This window comes from Girardinichthys multiradiatus, chromosome 5 (assembly GCF_021462225.1).
Source record: "Girardinichthys multiradiatus isolate DD_20200921_A chromosome 5, DD_fGirMul_XY1, whole genome shotgun sequence".
Lineage (NCBI taxonomy): Eukaryota > Metazoa > Chordata > Actinopteri > Cyprinodontiformes > Goodeidae > Girardinichthys > Girardinichthys multiradiatus.
Genome location: NC_061798.1, coordinates 33,292,881 through 33,308,298, shown reverse-complemented (window position 1 = coordinate 33,308,298; position 15,418 = coordinate 33,292,881). Strand labels below are relative to the sequence as shown.

Here is a 15,418-nt window from a genome sequence, read left to right as displayed (position 1 = left end):
AAATCATGTACAAAAAACTATGACTGTGAAAAACAGTGATGCCGTTTTTCAAATTCAAGTGAAATGTTTGGTTCCTTTAAAAATGGACTTAAACTTCGTTATGGCTACCAGTTCTGACCATTTCACCTGGAATGAGAAACAATTTCTTATTTCTGATAAAAAGACATTTAATAAACATTTCAGTTTGGGTTTTAAAGTGATAATTTAAAAGTAAAGGAGGAAAATTCTATTGTGCATTGTAGAAACTGTCCATAGCGCCCTGCTCTAGCTTTCTTTCTTCCAGATCAGCTGTACAGTGCCGGTTCATATGTAGAGATGAGTCACAGTTCTGGTTGTAAAATAGGCTTCCACTTCACATGAGTTTCTCCTGCCAGTCTACAGTGTCACATCTGTCATCTTTCGGGCTTCTAAAGTATGTTTGCTTGAGAGTAGTCATGCTTCAGGATCTTCAGAGTGACTATTACAGAAATACTTTTTCTGAACCAGGGATAGAAAAAGGCATATATAAGTGGGTTCAAACAAGAATTAAAATACACCATCCAGGACACAATAGCCCAAGATGAAGCACTGTTAGAGATGTCTTGTCCTGCAAGAGACGGGTAGTAATATGGACAGAAAGTCACCAGAAACATGAATATAACGATACCAAGAGTCCTGGCTGCTTTCCTCTCAGATTTCTTTGCTGTGACTTTAACTGTGCTGGCTGTAACGCGAGACTGCATGGCTCGCGCCTGCGACACCGCCTCTACAAACACTCTCATGTACAGAATGACAATAGCCGAGCACGGCACAATAAAAGTAAACACAAGGTCAATGGTTCCAGAGATGTAGTTGATGACCACCAGACACTCCCCATAGCAGGAGTTGTATCTGTCTGGCTGCCTGAGATGGTCCTTTAAGATGAGGCCGTTATACAGAACAGAACAGGCCCAGCACAGGCTCACAGACACTTCAATTTTACTGCGAGTGATTTTAGTGGAGTACTGCAGGGGAAAACAGATGGCTACATAGCGATCTATTGATATGAGCACCATGTTCCCCACAGAGGCTGAGGTGAGAGTGAAGCCGACAATGTAAGAGAGAGCGCACATGAGGTCCCCCAGCAGCCAGCAGGGCTCAATGAATCGCAACGCTTCCACCGGCATCACCAGCAGCCCCACCAGGAGGTCTGAGGTGGCCAAGGAGAGCAGAAGCATGTTGGTGGGGGTCTGCAGCTGTCTGAAGTAGGAGATGGAGATGATCACCAGCAGGTTCAGAGCAACAGTGAGCACAGCGATGGAGGAGACCAGTGTGTAGAGCAGGACGGCCTCAGAGCGATGTCGCTTCAGACCGCTGCAGGACCGGTTCAGGTATTGAGGGTAGCAGAGCTCAACTCTGTCCAGGTTGTCCATCGTTCAGGATGGAGCACAGGCAGAGCTGCTGAGTTCACAATACTCTCTGAACCTTACAAACTTCACTCACTATGTCTCATTAATCTACATCTTTGTATGCCTGCTAGGCTTCTTATTCTCTGCTGCATCTGTCTGTGAAACTCCCTCCTTTACATTTCTCTGCTCCCTCTCTGTCGCCTTGTTTTCCTTATTTTTTCATCCCTCCTCCTCTACCTCCTATTACCCTTTTTCTCTTCACTTTTTCTCCTCCCTTTCCCCCTCCTCTTCTGCTGTCTTCATTTGGTATGATGCAAGATTTGATGTTTCTTGTAATCTCTAAACATCTCCTATTTCTGATGGCCAACAGAACATAAACTCTTATAGACATAAAAACAATCCTTAATATCACAATATCCTGTGTTTTTCACTTGAGAAACAGTTATGTTAAGAGGAAGAACATAAAAAAGCTGCAATAACCTGGTTGCATAAGTCAATATCATGCAAAATCCACATTTTATCCTTTAAATCAGTGTGGAAATTCCTATTTCCCCACTTCAAGGATGAGTGCCTTCAGCAACCTCCTCCAGTATCGAAGGATTTGCTAAAAGACTATCTGCTTAAGGGGTCAGTTCCTTCTGTCTATGGAAAAAACAGACACAGCAATGTGGAAATCTGCAAATAATGCTAAAATAACAGCAAACTATACTTAAGATATGAACTTATTGTGTTGATATGATGTCTTGGGTATTGTTTTGATTGCAGTAGCATCGTGCCTTCTGCTTATGTTAGTGCAGCCGAGTGTGAAGCGGCCAGGATGAGAGTCAGTGCCTCCAAGGCACTGATTCTCTGAGGCCATGGTCTTGAGCCGGAAAAGGGTAGAGTGCCTTCTCTGGGTCGGGGATGAGGTCCTGCCTCAAGTGGAGGAGTTTAAGTATCTCGGGGTCTTGTTCACGAATGATGGTACAAGGGAGTGGGAGACCGACAGATGGATTGGTGCTGCGTCAGCAGTGATTCGGGCGCTGTACCGGTCTGTCGGGATGAAGAGAGAGCTGAGACAAAAAAAACGAAGCTCTTGATTTATCGGTCGATCTACGTTCCTACTCTCATCTATGGTCATGAGCTTTGGGTCGTGACCGAAAGAACGAGATCATGGATACAAGCAGCTGAAATGAGCTTCCTCCGCAGGGTGTCTGGGCACTCCCTCAGAGATAGGGTGAGAAGCTCGGTCATCTGGGAGGGACTCAGAGTAGAGCCGCTGCTTCTCCACATCGAGAGGAGCCAGTTTAGGTGGCTCGGGCATCTATACCGGATGCCTCCTGGACGCCTCCCTGGTGAGGTGTTCCGGGAACGTCCCACAGGGAGGAGGCCCAGAGGAAGACCCAGGACCCGCTGGAGGGACTATGTTTCTCGGCTGGCCTGGGAACGCCTTGGGATGTAAATTCACCACCTGGCTATAATCTCACTTATTTAGGGGCTAATGTTCATTAATATGTAAAATCCCATTTTTAAAAATAAACATTAAGTTTGTGCACCTGACTGTTTAAGTGAGAGAGAACACGATGCTGAGATCCAAAGAGTTGTCTGAGGCCTTCCGAGGGAAGACTGCAGGGATTTAAAGAAATTTTCAATCAGCCATTTCATTGTATGTAAAATAGTTTTAAAGTAGTCTACAAGTGGAGGACTTTCAAGGCACTTGCCAACTTACCCACGTGTGGCTGTCCAAGCAAGTGCATCCTTAAAGCAGACTCCAAGATGCTAAAACAAGTCTTTGAAAACTCTAAAATGTCATCACAGAACCTAAACTGCACACATTTAACTTTGCAAGGAGGTGTGCAACAAGGAAACCTTTGCTCTTTAAAAAAACATCAAGGCCAGACCCAAAGTTTGATGCAGAGAACGTAGATGATGACCAGAACTTCAGAAACAGTGTTCTTTGGCCAGAGGAGTTGTTAGGACAATACAGGTCCTTCTCAAAATATTAGCATATTGTGATAAAGTTCATTATTTTCCATAATGTCATGATGAAAATTTAACATTCATATATTTTAGATTCATTGCACACTAACTGAAATATTTCAGGTCTTTTATTGTCTTAATACGGATGATTTTGGCATACAGCTCATGAAAACCCAAAATTCCTATCTCACAAAATTAGCATATCATTAAAAGGGTCTCTAAATGAGCTATGAACCTAATCATCTGAATCAATGAGTTAACTCTAAACACCTGCAAAAGATTCCTGAGGCCTTTAAAACTCCCAGCCTGGTTCATCACTCAAAACCCCAATCATGGGTAAGACTGCCGACCTGACTGCTGTCCAGAAGGCCACTATTGACACCCTCAAGCAAGAGGGTAAGACACAGAAAGAAATTTCTGAACCAATAGGCTGTTCCCAGAGTGCTGTATCAAGGCACCTCAGTGGGAAGTCTGTGGGAAGGAAAAAGTGTGGCAGAAAACGCTGCACAACAAGAAGAGGTGACCGGACCCTGAGGAAGATTGTGGAGAAGGGCCGATTCCAGACCTTGGGGGACCTGCGGAAGCAGTGGACTGAGTCTGGAGTAGAAACATCCAGAGCCACCGTGCACAGGCGTGTGCAGGAAATGGGCTACAGGTGCCGCATTCCCCAGGTCAAGCCACTTTTGAACCAGAAACAGCGGCAGAAGCGCCTGACCTGGGCTACAGAGAAGCAGCACTGGACTGTTGCTCAGTGGTCCAAAGTACTTTTTTCGGATGAAAGCAAATTCTGCATGTCATTCGGAAATCAAGGTGCCAGAGTCTGGAGGAAGACTGGGGAGAAGGAAATGCCAAAATGCCAGAAGTCCAGTGTCAAGTACCCACAGTCAGTGATGGTCTGGGGTGCCGTGTCAGCTGCTGGTGTTGGTCCACTGTGTTTTATCAAGGGCAGGGTCAATGCAGCTAGCTATCAGGAGATTTAGGAGCACTTCATGCTTCCATCTGCTGAAAAGCTTTATTGAGATGAAGATTTCATTTTTCAGCACAACCTGGCACCTGCTCACAGTGCCAAAACCACTGGTAAATGGTTTACTGACCATGGTATCACTGTGCTCAATTGGCCTGCCAACTCTCCTGACCTGAACCCCATAGAGAATCTGTGGGGTATTGTGAAGAGAACGTTGAGAGACTCAAGACCCAACACTTTGGATGAGCTAAAGGCCGCTATCGAAGCATCCTGGGCCTCCATAAGACCTCAGCAGTGCCACAGGCTGATTGCCTCCATGCCACGCCGCATTGAAGCAGTCATTTCTGCCAAAGGATTCCCGACCAAGTATTGATTGCATAACTGTACATGATTATTTGAAGGTTGACGTTTTTTGTATTAAAAACACTTTTCTTTTATTGGTCGGATGAAATATGCTAATTTTGTGAGATAGGAATTTTGGGTTTTCATGAGCTGTATGCCAAAATCATCCGTATTAAGACAATAACAGACCTGAAATATTTCAGTTAGTGTGCAATGAATCTAAAATATATGAATGTTAAATTTTCATCATGACATTATGGAAAATAATGAACTTTATCACAATATGCTAATATTTTGAGAAGGACCTGTACAGTGTACTAGGGAAAGCCCCTGATACCAACTATGAAGCATGGAGGTGGAAGTATCATGGTTTGGGGATGCTTTGTTGTAGGAGGCCTGAAGCAGTTCATCATCATAGAATCCTTCGGGAATTCTACCTGTTATCAGAGGGGGTCTGGTTAAAGCATAGACAATGATCTTCTTGAGATGCTGTCGGGTGATGGGTGGGAGACCCATCAGTATAACAGGTGGCAGCATCATGCTGAGTGGGTACAATTATTCACGTTCAATGAGAATGAACATTTTTGCAAAGCACTTTAAAGATAAAAACTGGTTGACTTGAATCAGCCATAAAAGAGATGTCTAAGGGAACAGTAGTTGTTAATGTCCAAGACTGTTGCACTTGTAGTTCGCAAACCCTAATTTTATTTTAAAGGGTACGACAATCTTACAAAATGGATCTTTTTAATAATAAAGCTTCACTATAATAACTGGCATGCAGCATGATAATGGTCAGCACTAACTGCACTAACCAGGAGTTTATCAAGACATTATAGACTGAGATGACCAGGGTCAAAACTAGGATTTAGGTGAAGATCCTGAATCTTTAAACAAGACAACCACAATAAAAACACTGTTTAATGAATTGCTTTATTTCTTTTCTAATATTTTACATTTGTCAAGTTTTCATCAGAGATTTTCTGACAGTCATGTGGAAAAAGGTTGCGTCATTTGTTGTTGTGAACGTGTGTTCATTAACACCTCAGATAGCAGTTCACCTGTGGTTTGATGTTCGCAGGTGTGATTAGAAGCTGGTATCCCTCTGGTACATCCCACAAGAAACAACTTCATGCTTTGTTTTCATTTGAGGAGTTGTCACGTTTATGTGCTCAGTGTTAAAAATGTCAAATTAAATACATTTCTAAAATCACAATGTTGAAGTTGTTCATTAACATAAACTAAAAAAATGAAAATGAAATTAAAATAAGCTCAATTGTTGCAAGACTAACAGTGGAAATCATCACAGGCTTTATAAAGTCTTCATTTTCTTCATGTTTTAAAATCTGAATTTACAGAATTGTTACTCCTAAAGATGTGCTTGGATTCTCAATGCAAAATACTGTGATACTTTTATTTAATGACTTTAGCCTCTGTGAACTGCTGCTTGGCATTTAAATTGGGTGATAGTCATTGCCTTTTTATCATAAAACAAACCTCATTTGAAACCAGGAAATGCAAGTCAAGTAATCTCCTTGGACTTAGTATCTGTCATCATGTCCTTCAATTGTAGAAAATGTGAAAGGCCACGGAAGACTGACAAGTTGCATCGTTTTCAAAGCATGTGTTATTTTATTAGAAACCAGTTGATGATGCAGGAATGGTTTATTTGATTCATCTCTTATCTAAAAACAACTATAATTAGAAATACAGTTCAAAGTTATCAATTCTAATTTTAAACTCACAGTTATCCAAACCAACTTGGTCCCATGTGAAAAAGTTATTGTGTCTTTAACAATGGGGGGACTTCGACCATATACAGCATCAAATTTGCTCAGTCTTGGTCAAGACAGTAATTTTACAACTAATATATAGAATAAAAACAGCAGGAATTGTAGTGAGATTAGTCTGGATCATACAGAAGTGAGAGATAATGAACTTGCAGATAAATATGCCAAAGAAGCTACTAAAAAGACAGAAATCACTCTACCTAGCTCTTACAGTAAAACAAAGTAAACTCTATTGTGAAGGAAGAAGTGAAAAAAGAATGGAATAAAGAGCAAAAAGGGAGACATCTTTTCTATATAAAAAAAAAAAAAAAAAAACAGTGGGTAAGATGAGGGAAACTTGAAGAAGACATTCAGTCAAGGCTTAGATTCAATCATACTGGTTTAAATAGCACTCTAAAAAGAATAGGAAAACGTCCTACAGGACTATGTGGTCAATCTCAAGAGACAATTGAGCATGCATTAATAGATTGATAGATATCATTGAGAAAGACATGCTCTTCAGTGTAGGATCCGTGAGCAAAAAGTACAGTTTGGTTTAGTTGAATTACTTCGTTTAAGTTATGAACAGATTTGAATTAGAGCGTTTTTTAAGTTCCTTATAAACAGAAGTCGAAGCTCTGTTCACACTCCAATTCAAAAGGTGGCGGTAATGCACACTTAACGTTGTTTGCCAACCACCATTAAAAGAAAAAAAAAAAAAAATAGCAGCAGAAGAAGGAAGAAGAACCGCTTTTCCTGATCACCATCTTGGGTGTCAGCTGCAGCCTGTTTTCATTGTTTTGTGATCAGTGAAGCAAAACTCTGGACCCTTCAGTTGAACTATGGGGAAAACCTGCTTAATTGTGGGTTGTGTCGCGCGTGGTGGTCGAGACCCACGGTCATTCTTCCGTCTGCCAGCCGTGATAGAAAATCAGTGTGAGAAAACAAAAACACTGAGTACACAACGTCGACTACTGTGGCTGAATCGGATATCCAGGGCAGATTTGGGCGGCTTGAACCTCACTCACGCCCGAGTGTGCAGCGCACATTTTCTGACAGGTTAATAATCTTCGTCTACATTTGTTGTATTAATTTGCTGGAAAGTAGTCAGCCAAGACCAGTTGATCCTGGCACGGTGACCTACTTCAGTAAGCTGCCATTAACCTTAACTGTTGTACTGTACATTTATTATCTAGTGATATAACTATTATGTATTTATCCTGTAAAAGGCATATTGAACTTACCTTGGATTCTTACCTATGTTGTGGCTATGAAAAAATGGTTCCATACTTGCTGATTAAAAATGATCAGTTTCTTTTGTTGCCAGTATACTTTAACTAATGATGTCATGCCGTGTGATGTTATTAATACTATTATTGATTGCTATTATTTTCTTTGTTATTATAGAACCTAGCATTAAATATATCACATGTTATTTTATGGAGGAATAAAACATGTGACTTATATTTCAGGCAAACCAGCTCAACTGTTTGATAGCGACAACCCTGACTGGGCACCTTCTGTCTCACTGGGACACACGAAAGTCAAGTTGGCAAAGAAGGCATCGGCTGTGAGAAAGGTGCGCATCCAGCGGCGCTCTAAGAAGAGACGGATGTATGAAGCTGCAGAGAGCCTTCTCCAGATGAGCCAGTGCCTGGGTCCTCCTGACGAGTCAGGGATTGAGCCTCTGTCTGATGATGATCCACCTACTGATGAACCCAACACCATTCAATGCCAGACAGACATAACGTTACCTCTCATGGATGGTATGCAGTGTGAGATTAAGTGTTTGACTCAAGAAAATATGGACTTGCGTAAATCGGTTCAAAATTCCACTTATTCTGAGGAGACATTTAAAGGTGACAATGAACGTGTAAAATGTTATACTGGACTGCCTGATTTCACCCTGCTTATGCTTGTATTCAAATTCATATCTGATGACATGAGCTATGCAGCTAATAGCTGTCTCAGTAAATTCCAACAAATGATCCTGACTTTAATGAGACTGAGGTTAAATCTATCCATACAAGATATTGCTTATCGTTTTAATATTTCCTGTCCAACTGCATCTCGCATTTTTGTTGCTGTAATAAACATTATGTATCATAACCTGGGGTGGCTAGTGAAATGGCCTACAAGGTATGTGCTTATTGAAAGTACTCCCACAGACTTTCGCAAACAATACGGTGTACATGTTTCAGCTATTATAGATTGCTTTGAAGTATTTACAGACAGGCCAACAGGCTTAATGCCTCAAGCACAAACAAGGTCCAATAACAAGCATCATAATACAGTTAAATTTTTAATGGCTATATGTCCTCAGGGTTCTGTAACTTACATTTCAAAGGCATGGGGTGGCCATGTGAGCGATAAATATATAACTGAGAACTCGGGATTCCTTAACCATATTTTACCTGGGGATATCATTCTTGCTGACCGTGGTTTTGATATCAAAGATTCTGTTGGGGCAATGCAGGCCGCAGTGACAATTACAGCATTTATAAAGGGCGAAAAACGGTTATCTATGGCTGAGTTTATTGAAACGAGGAAAATTGCACATTTGCGTATTCATGTTGAAAGAGTGATTGACTGCATCAAGCAGCGTTACAGTATGGTGGGGGGTCCTGTGCCATTAGATTATGTGCAGAACCTGGATCAGGATGGCTTGACTGTGTTAGACAAAATTACTAAAGTATGTTGTTCTTTGTACAACTTAGGTGATGGGATTGTATCATTTCATTAATGGTGTGTTGTCAAGACATTATCGTAAATTCCCTCTTGTAAGTGCAACAAAAACAGCTTTGATTTTTGGTTACAGCCTCTAGGAAATTCTCTTCTATATATTGTGTCTTCCAGGCCTGCAACACGATGCTTACAGCTGTGTAATGAAACATGATTTTTAGTGCGACTTATAAGCAGGAATTTACGGTGCGTTGTGTTGGAAGGAAACCAGTGGCCTTTCAAAACAAAGCACAATATTGCTTTTGTTTTTATCCATTCTTGGTGTATGTCCATTTTTCATTATTACTGCAGATTACCTTTGGCTCTCAATAAATTGTTGATGAAAAATTAAGTATGTGCTTTTAATTTCTAAACAATAATAAAACAATGTGTACTGAAGTAAAATAAGTGTTTATTTAAAACAATATATAAATGCATATTCACTTTTAGGTTCATTTTCTGTATCATTGTTACATGTAACATAACATGTCAAAGCAGCGAAGAGAAGTTACAGTGAGAAGCTAAAGAAAAGCTTCTCACTTCTGCTGTTTAGAAGGGTTTGAAAAACTTGACTGCCTACAGGAACCATCCCTCAACCCTGAGCTGAATCCTCGCCGGCTAATCAGTTGAATGGGTTCTCCTGCAGGTATGAAAAGCAGCAGTTCACACCTAAACCCAACTCCTCCACATCCCATTCAGACACAAATTCTTGCCATACACCAACCAACCCCCTATCTTCAGAACCCCTGCCTGTACTTAAAAAAGCATCCATCTTCACTGAGATCTTCAACAAGTCACTGGAGCTGTCAGGTCCCCTCCTGCTTCAAACGCTCCACCATCATCCCAGTACCCAAGAAATCCACCATCACAGGATTACATGTTGCAGGCTTGTCGCCCTGACGGCTGTGGTAATTAAATTCTTTGAGCGACTGGTGTTGATGCACCTGAAGGACATCACAGGCCCCCCTGCTTGACCCTATGCAGCTTGCCTACCGGGCAAACAGGTTAGCAGATGATGCAGTCAACTTGGGACTACACTTCATCCTGTAACATCTCGACCACCTAGGGATGTACGCCAGGATGATGTTTGTGGACATCAGCTCGGTCTTCAACACTGTCAACACAGACCTCCTCCACCAGAAGCTCATCCAGCTCAAAGTCCTGGCTACAGAGCGCTGTCTGCTAAAACCAGCCACCACAAAGACAGTTTCTTCCCCCAGGCTGTTTCTCTGATGAACACTTGACAGTCAGAGTTATAGATCAACACCACGCATACTGGTCTCACATTATATCCTATTGTTAAATCAATTGTATATATGTAAGATATTGAGTGCATGAAGTGTACCGGAGTGAAATTCCTTGTTTGTCTGTACAAACTTGGCAATAAAGCTGATTCTGGTCCTGATTCTGATTCTGATTTTTTTTTTTTGTGCCCCTATCTCTGGATGGGGACAGAGGTCGTTGGGGGCTGGGTTTGGGGTGGGGGGTCGCGATCTGGGCTGGAGTTGTTTGGGTGGTGCCAGCCCTAGTGTGGTCTGGTAGATTGGGGCGGTCTGCGTTTCACCATCCCCAGAATGAAGGGAAACATATCCAAGGTACTGGGGCTGTTTGTCACTCTGGGCTACCTGGACCTGGGAGTATAGAGTGTGTATGGGGAGCAATGTGAGAGCATGGCCTCCATTCTTGTATGTCTTTACGATGGGTGTGAGTGTTTGTATGTGTAAGCATGAGGGTGGGAACATATTATTGTGACTGTTTGTCACAAAGAACTCAAACTAAGTAAGCACTAGCACCAGTTTAGCATTGGTACTGGTTTGGCAAAAAAAAACTCTTAATCTCATTTGTGGTGTACCTCAAGAATCATTCTCCAGCCGCTTTCAGCACTTCATTTACATATTTCCTTATGGGCAGATTATTAAGGTACATTATGTGCTACTTCTATACAGAGGACAGTCAACATTACTTGCCAAAGAAACCCACAGATCTCAGGAGATTAGCTAAGCCTGTCTTTCAGGAAAGCCGACCACCGAGAAATTTCTGAAATTCAGTTCTCAAAGGTAAGATGTAATTCTGTCTGTTCCCTTCAAATTCAGTCCTGCGGATAAAACAAATAATATATCTTCGGCTGTTTGAATACAATTCTATTTGAACCCTGGTTTCCATCTTCAAATCAAGCTTAGTATTCTGTCCCGGACAATCTTTAAAAATCTTTTAACTACTTATTTTTCCAACCTTTCTGTGTTTTGTCTGTTTTCACCATGAGTGCAAAAAAGCACTTTCTGCAGGTGGTATCAGGCATGGCTTTCTCAGTGGGTTCAAACACAGAAACTGTATCCCCATTCATTATCTATACCAGCTAATCCTTGCAGGGTCACATGGCAAGAGGTGGGATACACCCAGGACCGCAGAGGCACACATCCATGCACACTCTCAGACTTTAGGACAAGTAATTTACAATAAACATTTAACCTAACATGCATAATTTTGGACTGAAGAAGGCCTCACTGGAATCAGTGCAAGGCAGCAGTACACAAAACTGCAGCACTGTGCAGTGCTGTACATATTATCTGAAATATAAACACACATCAAATATAAAGCCCTTAATAATCAAGCCCCATCATACATCAGGGATCTGATTGTTCCATATGTTCCCAAAAGAGCACTTCACTCTCATACTGTAGGTTTACTGGTGGTTTCTAAAAGTAGAATGGGAGGCAGATCCATAGGTTATCAGGCTTCACTTCTGTGGCTTTAGTCCATGAGGCAGACACCCTGACACCCTGTTTGTAGGTTACAGACTGCAACAAAGGAAAATCAGGCCTCTGTCATTAAAGCTCAAATTTGATCTGATTCCTGATTCTTTTTTTAGACAAGTACACAACAACAACAACAATAATAATAATAATAATAATATCAGAAACGCCGCTTCCAAATAAATCCCTCTTCTGCTTAAGTTGTCGTGTTGGTTATTGGACGCTAGATGGCGCTCTTGGAAAAGATCTCAGAGTTCTGACTTGCTCAGCCTCAAAACAAAAGAAACAGCCTAATGGCTACTTCTTGATATATTTTTAATTAACATGAATTTATGAATATTTTTCAGCAGTAAGAAGACTATAACTGTATTTGAATTTTTATATTAAAACTTCTTTCTCAAGCTATTCTGTTGTTTTGTTTTGTAAACCATGAAGCTTCCCACTGACTTACCATCTTCATAACATACACATTAATTTACACTATTTTAGGTTAACTTACTGTTAAAATGAACAATAATTTATTCATTCCTGTAATAACCAGCAGGAAAAATAGAAAAATATTGTAAACAAATATTATATTATGAATACATTTTAACAGCAAAGTAGATCCAAGTCAGTTTTAATAAACATATTTCTTGTTACTAACAGAGACCATGTCTATTCAAGTGTTTAACTGATCTTAATCTCAGTTTTTTGTATGTTTGCTGCTCACATCCACAATAAGCCAAACTAAAGAAACAAAGGGATGATTTTCAGAGGCTACAAGGACAGGTTGAACTAGATGGAGAAAAGATAAGATAATCTTGTTCAGAGGATTTTGGGCTTGAACGGTGAAAGCTAATCAAAGGAATGCTTTTTTTAAAGACTCGCTGAGCCTTTAGTGATCCTGCGCACAGACTTTATCGCTGGTTGGACTGATAAACCACCTCAAGGCTCAGTTTAACGCTGTCTTCATTGTCTTGCTATCTCTTAAACTTCTTTCTGTACGTTTTATTGTTTTTCCAAGTCTTTTCACAATGTTCATTTTGATTAACTGAAATCACTGTCAGTGATTTAGCTATTCTTTCTTTTCAGTGTAATTCTCTGAGATTCATTTTAATTGAAGTTTCTTTTTCTCTTTTCACATTTACAGTGCCTTGCAGAAGTATTCACACCCCTTAAGCTTTTTCACTTTACACCCACAAACTTCATTGTATTTTAAAGGGATTTTTTTTATGGCAGACCAATAGAAAGTCATGTATAATTTTGAACTGAATGTACAATTGAAAATCTGAGAGAAAAAACATTTAGCTCATTCTTAACAAGCAATTAGCAAAAAAAAAAAAAAAAAAAAACCTCAAGTGCAGTCAGATTGAATAGAAAGTGCCTAAAGAATTGTTTTCAAGTCTTAACACAAATTCATAATAAGATTATTATTATGTCAAAGTCCAGATTAAGGGCTGGACTTTGACTGGGCCATTTAGTACATGACTATGGTTCAACATAAATTTATCAATTGTTGGTTTCTTGTGCTGAATGTTAAGTGCTGCTGTCTTGAGTTTTTTTTGAAGCCTCTGACAGGTTTTCTTCCAGGATTTTACCTCCATTTATTTTCCCATCTAGTCTGACCAACTTCCCTGTCCCTGTTGATGAACATCATCCCCACAGCCTGATACTGCCACCAATGTATTCTACAAAGGGAATGGTATGTTGATGGAGATGTGTAGTATTAGTTTTCCACCCCAAACATACTTGTAAAATTACAGACTTGGTTTCACTCCAAGTTTTGTTTTTGTCATCTTTTTCCAGGTAACCTCTCTTAACCTCCTCCTCAATGTGTTCTCCTGTTAGAAAGAATGATTCATGGTAACACAAGGATTCATTTTGCAGATTTTGTTTGTACTGAACATAGATGTTCCTTTTTCCTTCTTCTCAGGCACAGATAAAAACTCCTTTCAGCATTTAATGCCAGAAGAGACACTTATAACCAGCAGAAGGTAACTGCCCAATTAGTTAAATATGTTTGAGTGAGAACCTAAAATTTGAATTTTGGTAAAAATAAAACTTTTTTCAAGAGAAAGCTCATCAATGTCTTCATCAGACACACACACACACACACACACACACACACACATGAAAAATGTGAGGACCAGGAAAATTTCCTTACTTTCCAAAAATGACCTTTTGTTAGTTAAAAACGTTTTCCGGACCTCTCTCAACACACACATACACACACACACGGGCGAGCACATGTGCCTTTATATGCCTGATTTGACACATTTTCCTTCCAACAAACAGCAGTCTAATTGACTCTTACTTTAATTACATTCAGCCAAACTCTGACTGTCTTCTTCACAGGCAGGCTTCCTTTCACACTGTGAGCGTGACACCTCTGTCCTCTTACAGAAGAACGAGTCAAGAATCCACTTTGATGTCAAAGCAAAGGTCAAAATAATAAATGTAGGCTCAATTGATGGGTTGGCAGGGGGTGGGTTCTATCGTTGGTTCTTGGACGAGTGATTCCTAAAAGGCTTGATGAACTCTTACAGTTAGCCACGGCCCAACAGGAAACCAGCAGGAGTTCTCTTTGCATGAAAAGCTTGATCCAAATCTGCTGACCAGGTTCGCTCTTTTGTTCACAAGATCTTTTTTCTCATACATGTGCAGCATCCTCCCTTATCACTGGCACTCCTTGTGAAGATGTGTTAAAAAAAAGTCTTCAAATTACCCCATGATGACAATCTTTACTGAACCTCTCTAGCAGCAATTGTTGGAGATTTTTCTCTACCTCCTTTACCATCCTCTACTGTGCACATTGGAAACATAAACTTGGTTCGTCCATCTAGCTGTGTTTGCCACATTTGCAGTTGTTTCAAACGTTTTAATGCTCTGACTGTTGATAGGGGAAAGTTTGGGAGGGGAGCAAGTTTTTCTTTTGGCCTTTTCCTGAATTATGTTGATATCAACCGTATTTGAATAGCACCTTTAAAAACTACCAAGGTTGACCAAAGTGCTTCACAATTTATCCAAACAAAAAAATAAATACAGAAAAAAATGTGTCAACTTTTAATGGTCTCATACACTTTCAAACCAGGCATTTAAATTAATTTATAGCCTAAGCAGTGAGGATATTTAGTGATAAAGTTTTCCAATATTCTGATGCAGTACCAGTGAAAGCTTGATAACCCCACATTTTAGTTTGGACCCCGGAACTGCTTGACCTGAGTGCTCCTAAAGGTGTGGGAATGGTGAGGAGATCCCGTAAATAAGATTGGATCAACATTTCGTTGTGTCACATTATATTTACACCCCAGGGTAACAAGAAAGTAATGGATTAACAGTTCCAAGATACTATAATCATTTTGAAAGTAGAAATTACCCAGCTTTATTCACTTTAAAATAATTAAAGGAGTGCTACTAACCGTAACCCCACTGATTGTATTAAACAATTAAAAATATTAATAATTACTTCTTCCTGTTGTATTTTCCCCCAAAGAATAAATTTGCTTACATTTTTCTAAATTTCTGTGTGATTTTGTGCTTTTCCAATGAAAGCAAAATTTATTT

At 40.2% G+C, this 15,418-nt stretch overlaps 2 protein-coding genes across 2 annotated transcripts; one reads left to right on the top strand and one right to left on the bottom strand.

The window, feature by feature from the left end:
• Nucleotides 1-407: 407 nt before the first annotated feature.
• On the bottom strand, nucleotides 408-1,391 carry LOC124869145 (trace amine-associated receptor 13c-like). Its single transcript, XM_047366887.1, has one exon. It carries the CDS (start codon nucleotides 1,389-1,391, stop codon nucleotides 408-410), a length of 984 nt encoding a protein of 327 aa, XP_047222843.1.
• A 5,721-nt stretch (nucleotides 1,392-7,112) lies between these two features.
• Nucleotides 7,113-9,471, top strand: LOC124868593. The gene is made up of 2 exons (XM_047366021.1): nucleotides 7,113-7,457; nucleotides 7,871-9,471. The coding sequence occupies exons 1-2, from the start codon at nucleotides 7,241-7,243 to the stop codon at nucleotides 9,139-9,141; spliced, it is 1,488 nt and encodes a 495-aa protein (XP_047221977.1). The 5' UTR covers nucleotides 7,113-7,240; the 3' UTR covers nucleotides 9,142-9,471.
• The last annotated feature ends 5,947 nt before the right edge of the window (nucleotides 9,472-15,418 follow it).

Bases quoted from the DNA above. Each gene is read 5' to 3' on its own strand.
- LOC124869145 (XM_047366887.1), bottom strand. From the start codon at position 1,391: ATGGACAACCTGGACAGAGTTGAGCTCTGCTACCCTCAATACCTGAAC.
- LOC124868593 (XM_047366021.1), top strand. From the start codon at position 7,241: ATGGGGAAAACCTGCTTAATTGTGGGTTGTGTCGCGCGTGGTGGTCGA. The intron at 7,458-7,870 runs GTTAATAATCTT...CTTATATTTCAG, and splicing joins CAGCGCACATTTTCTGACAG to GCAAACCAGCTCAACTGTTT.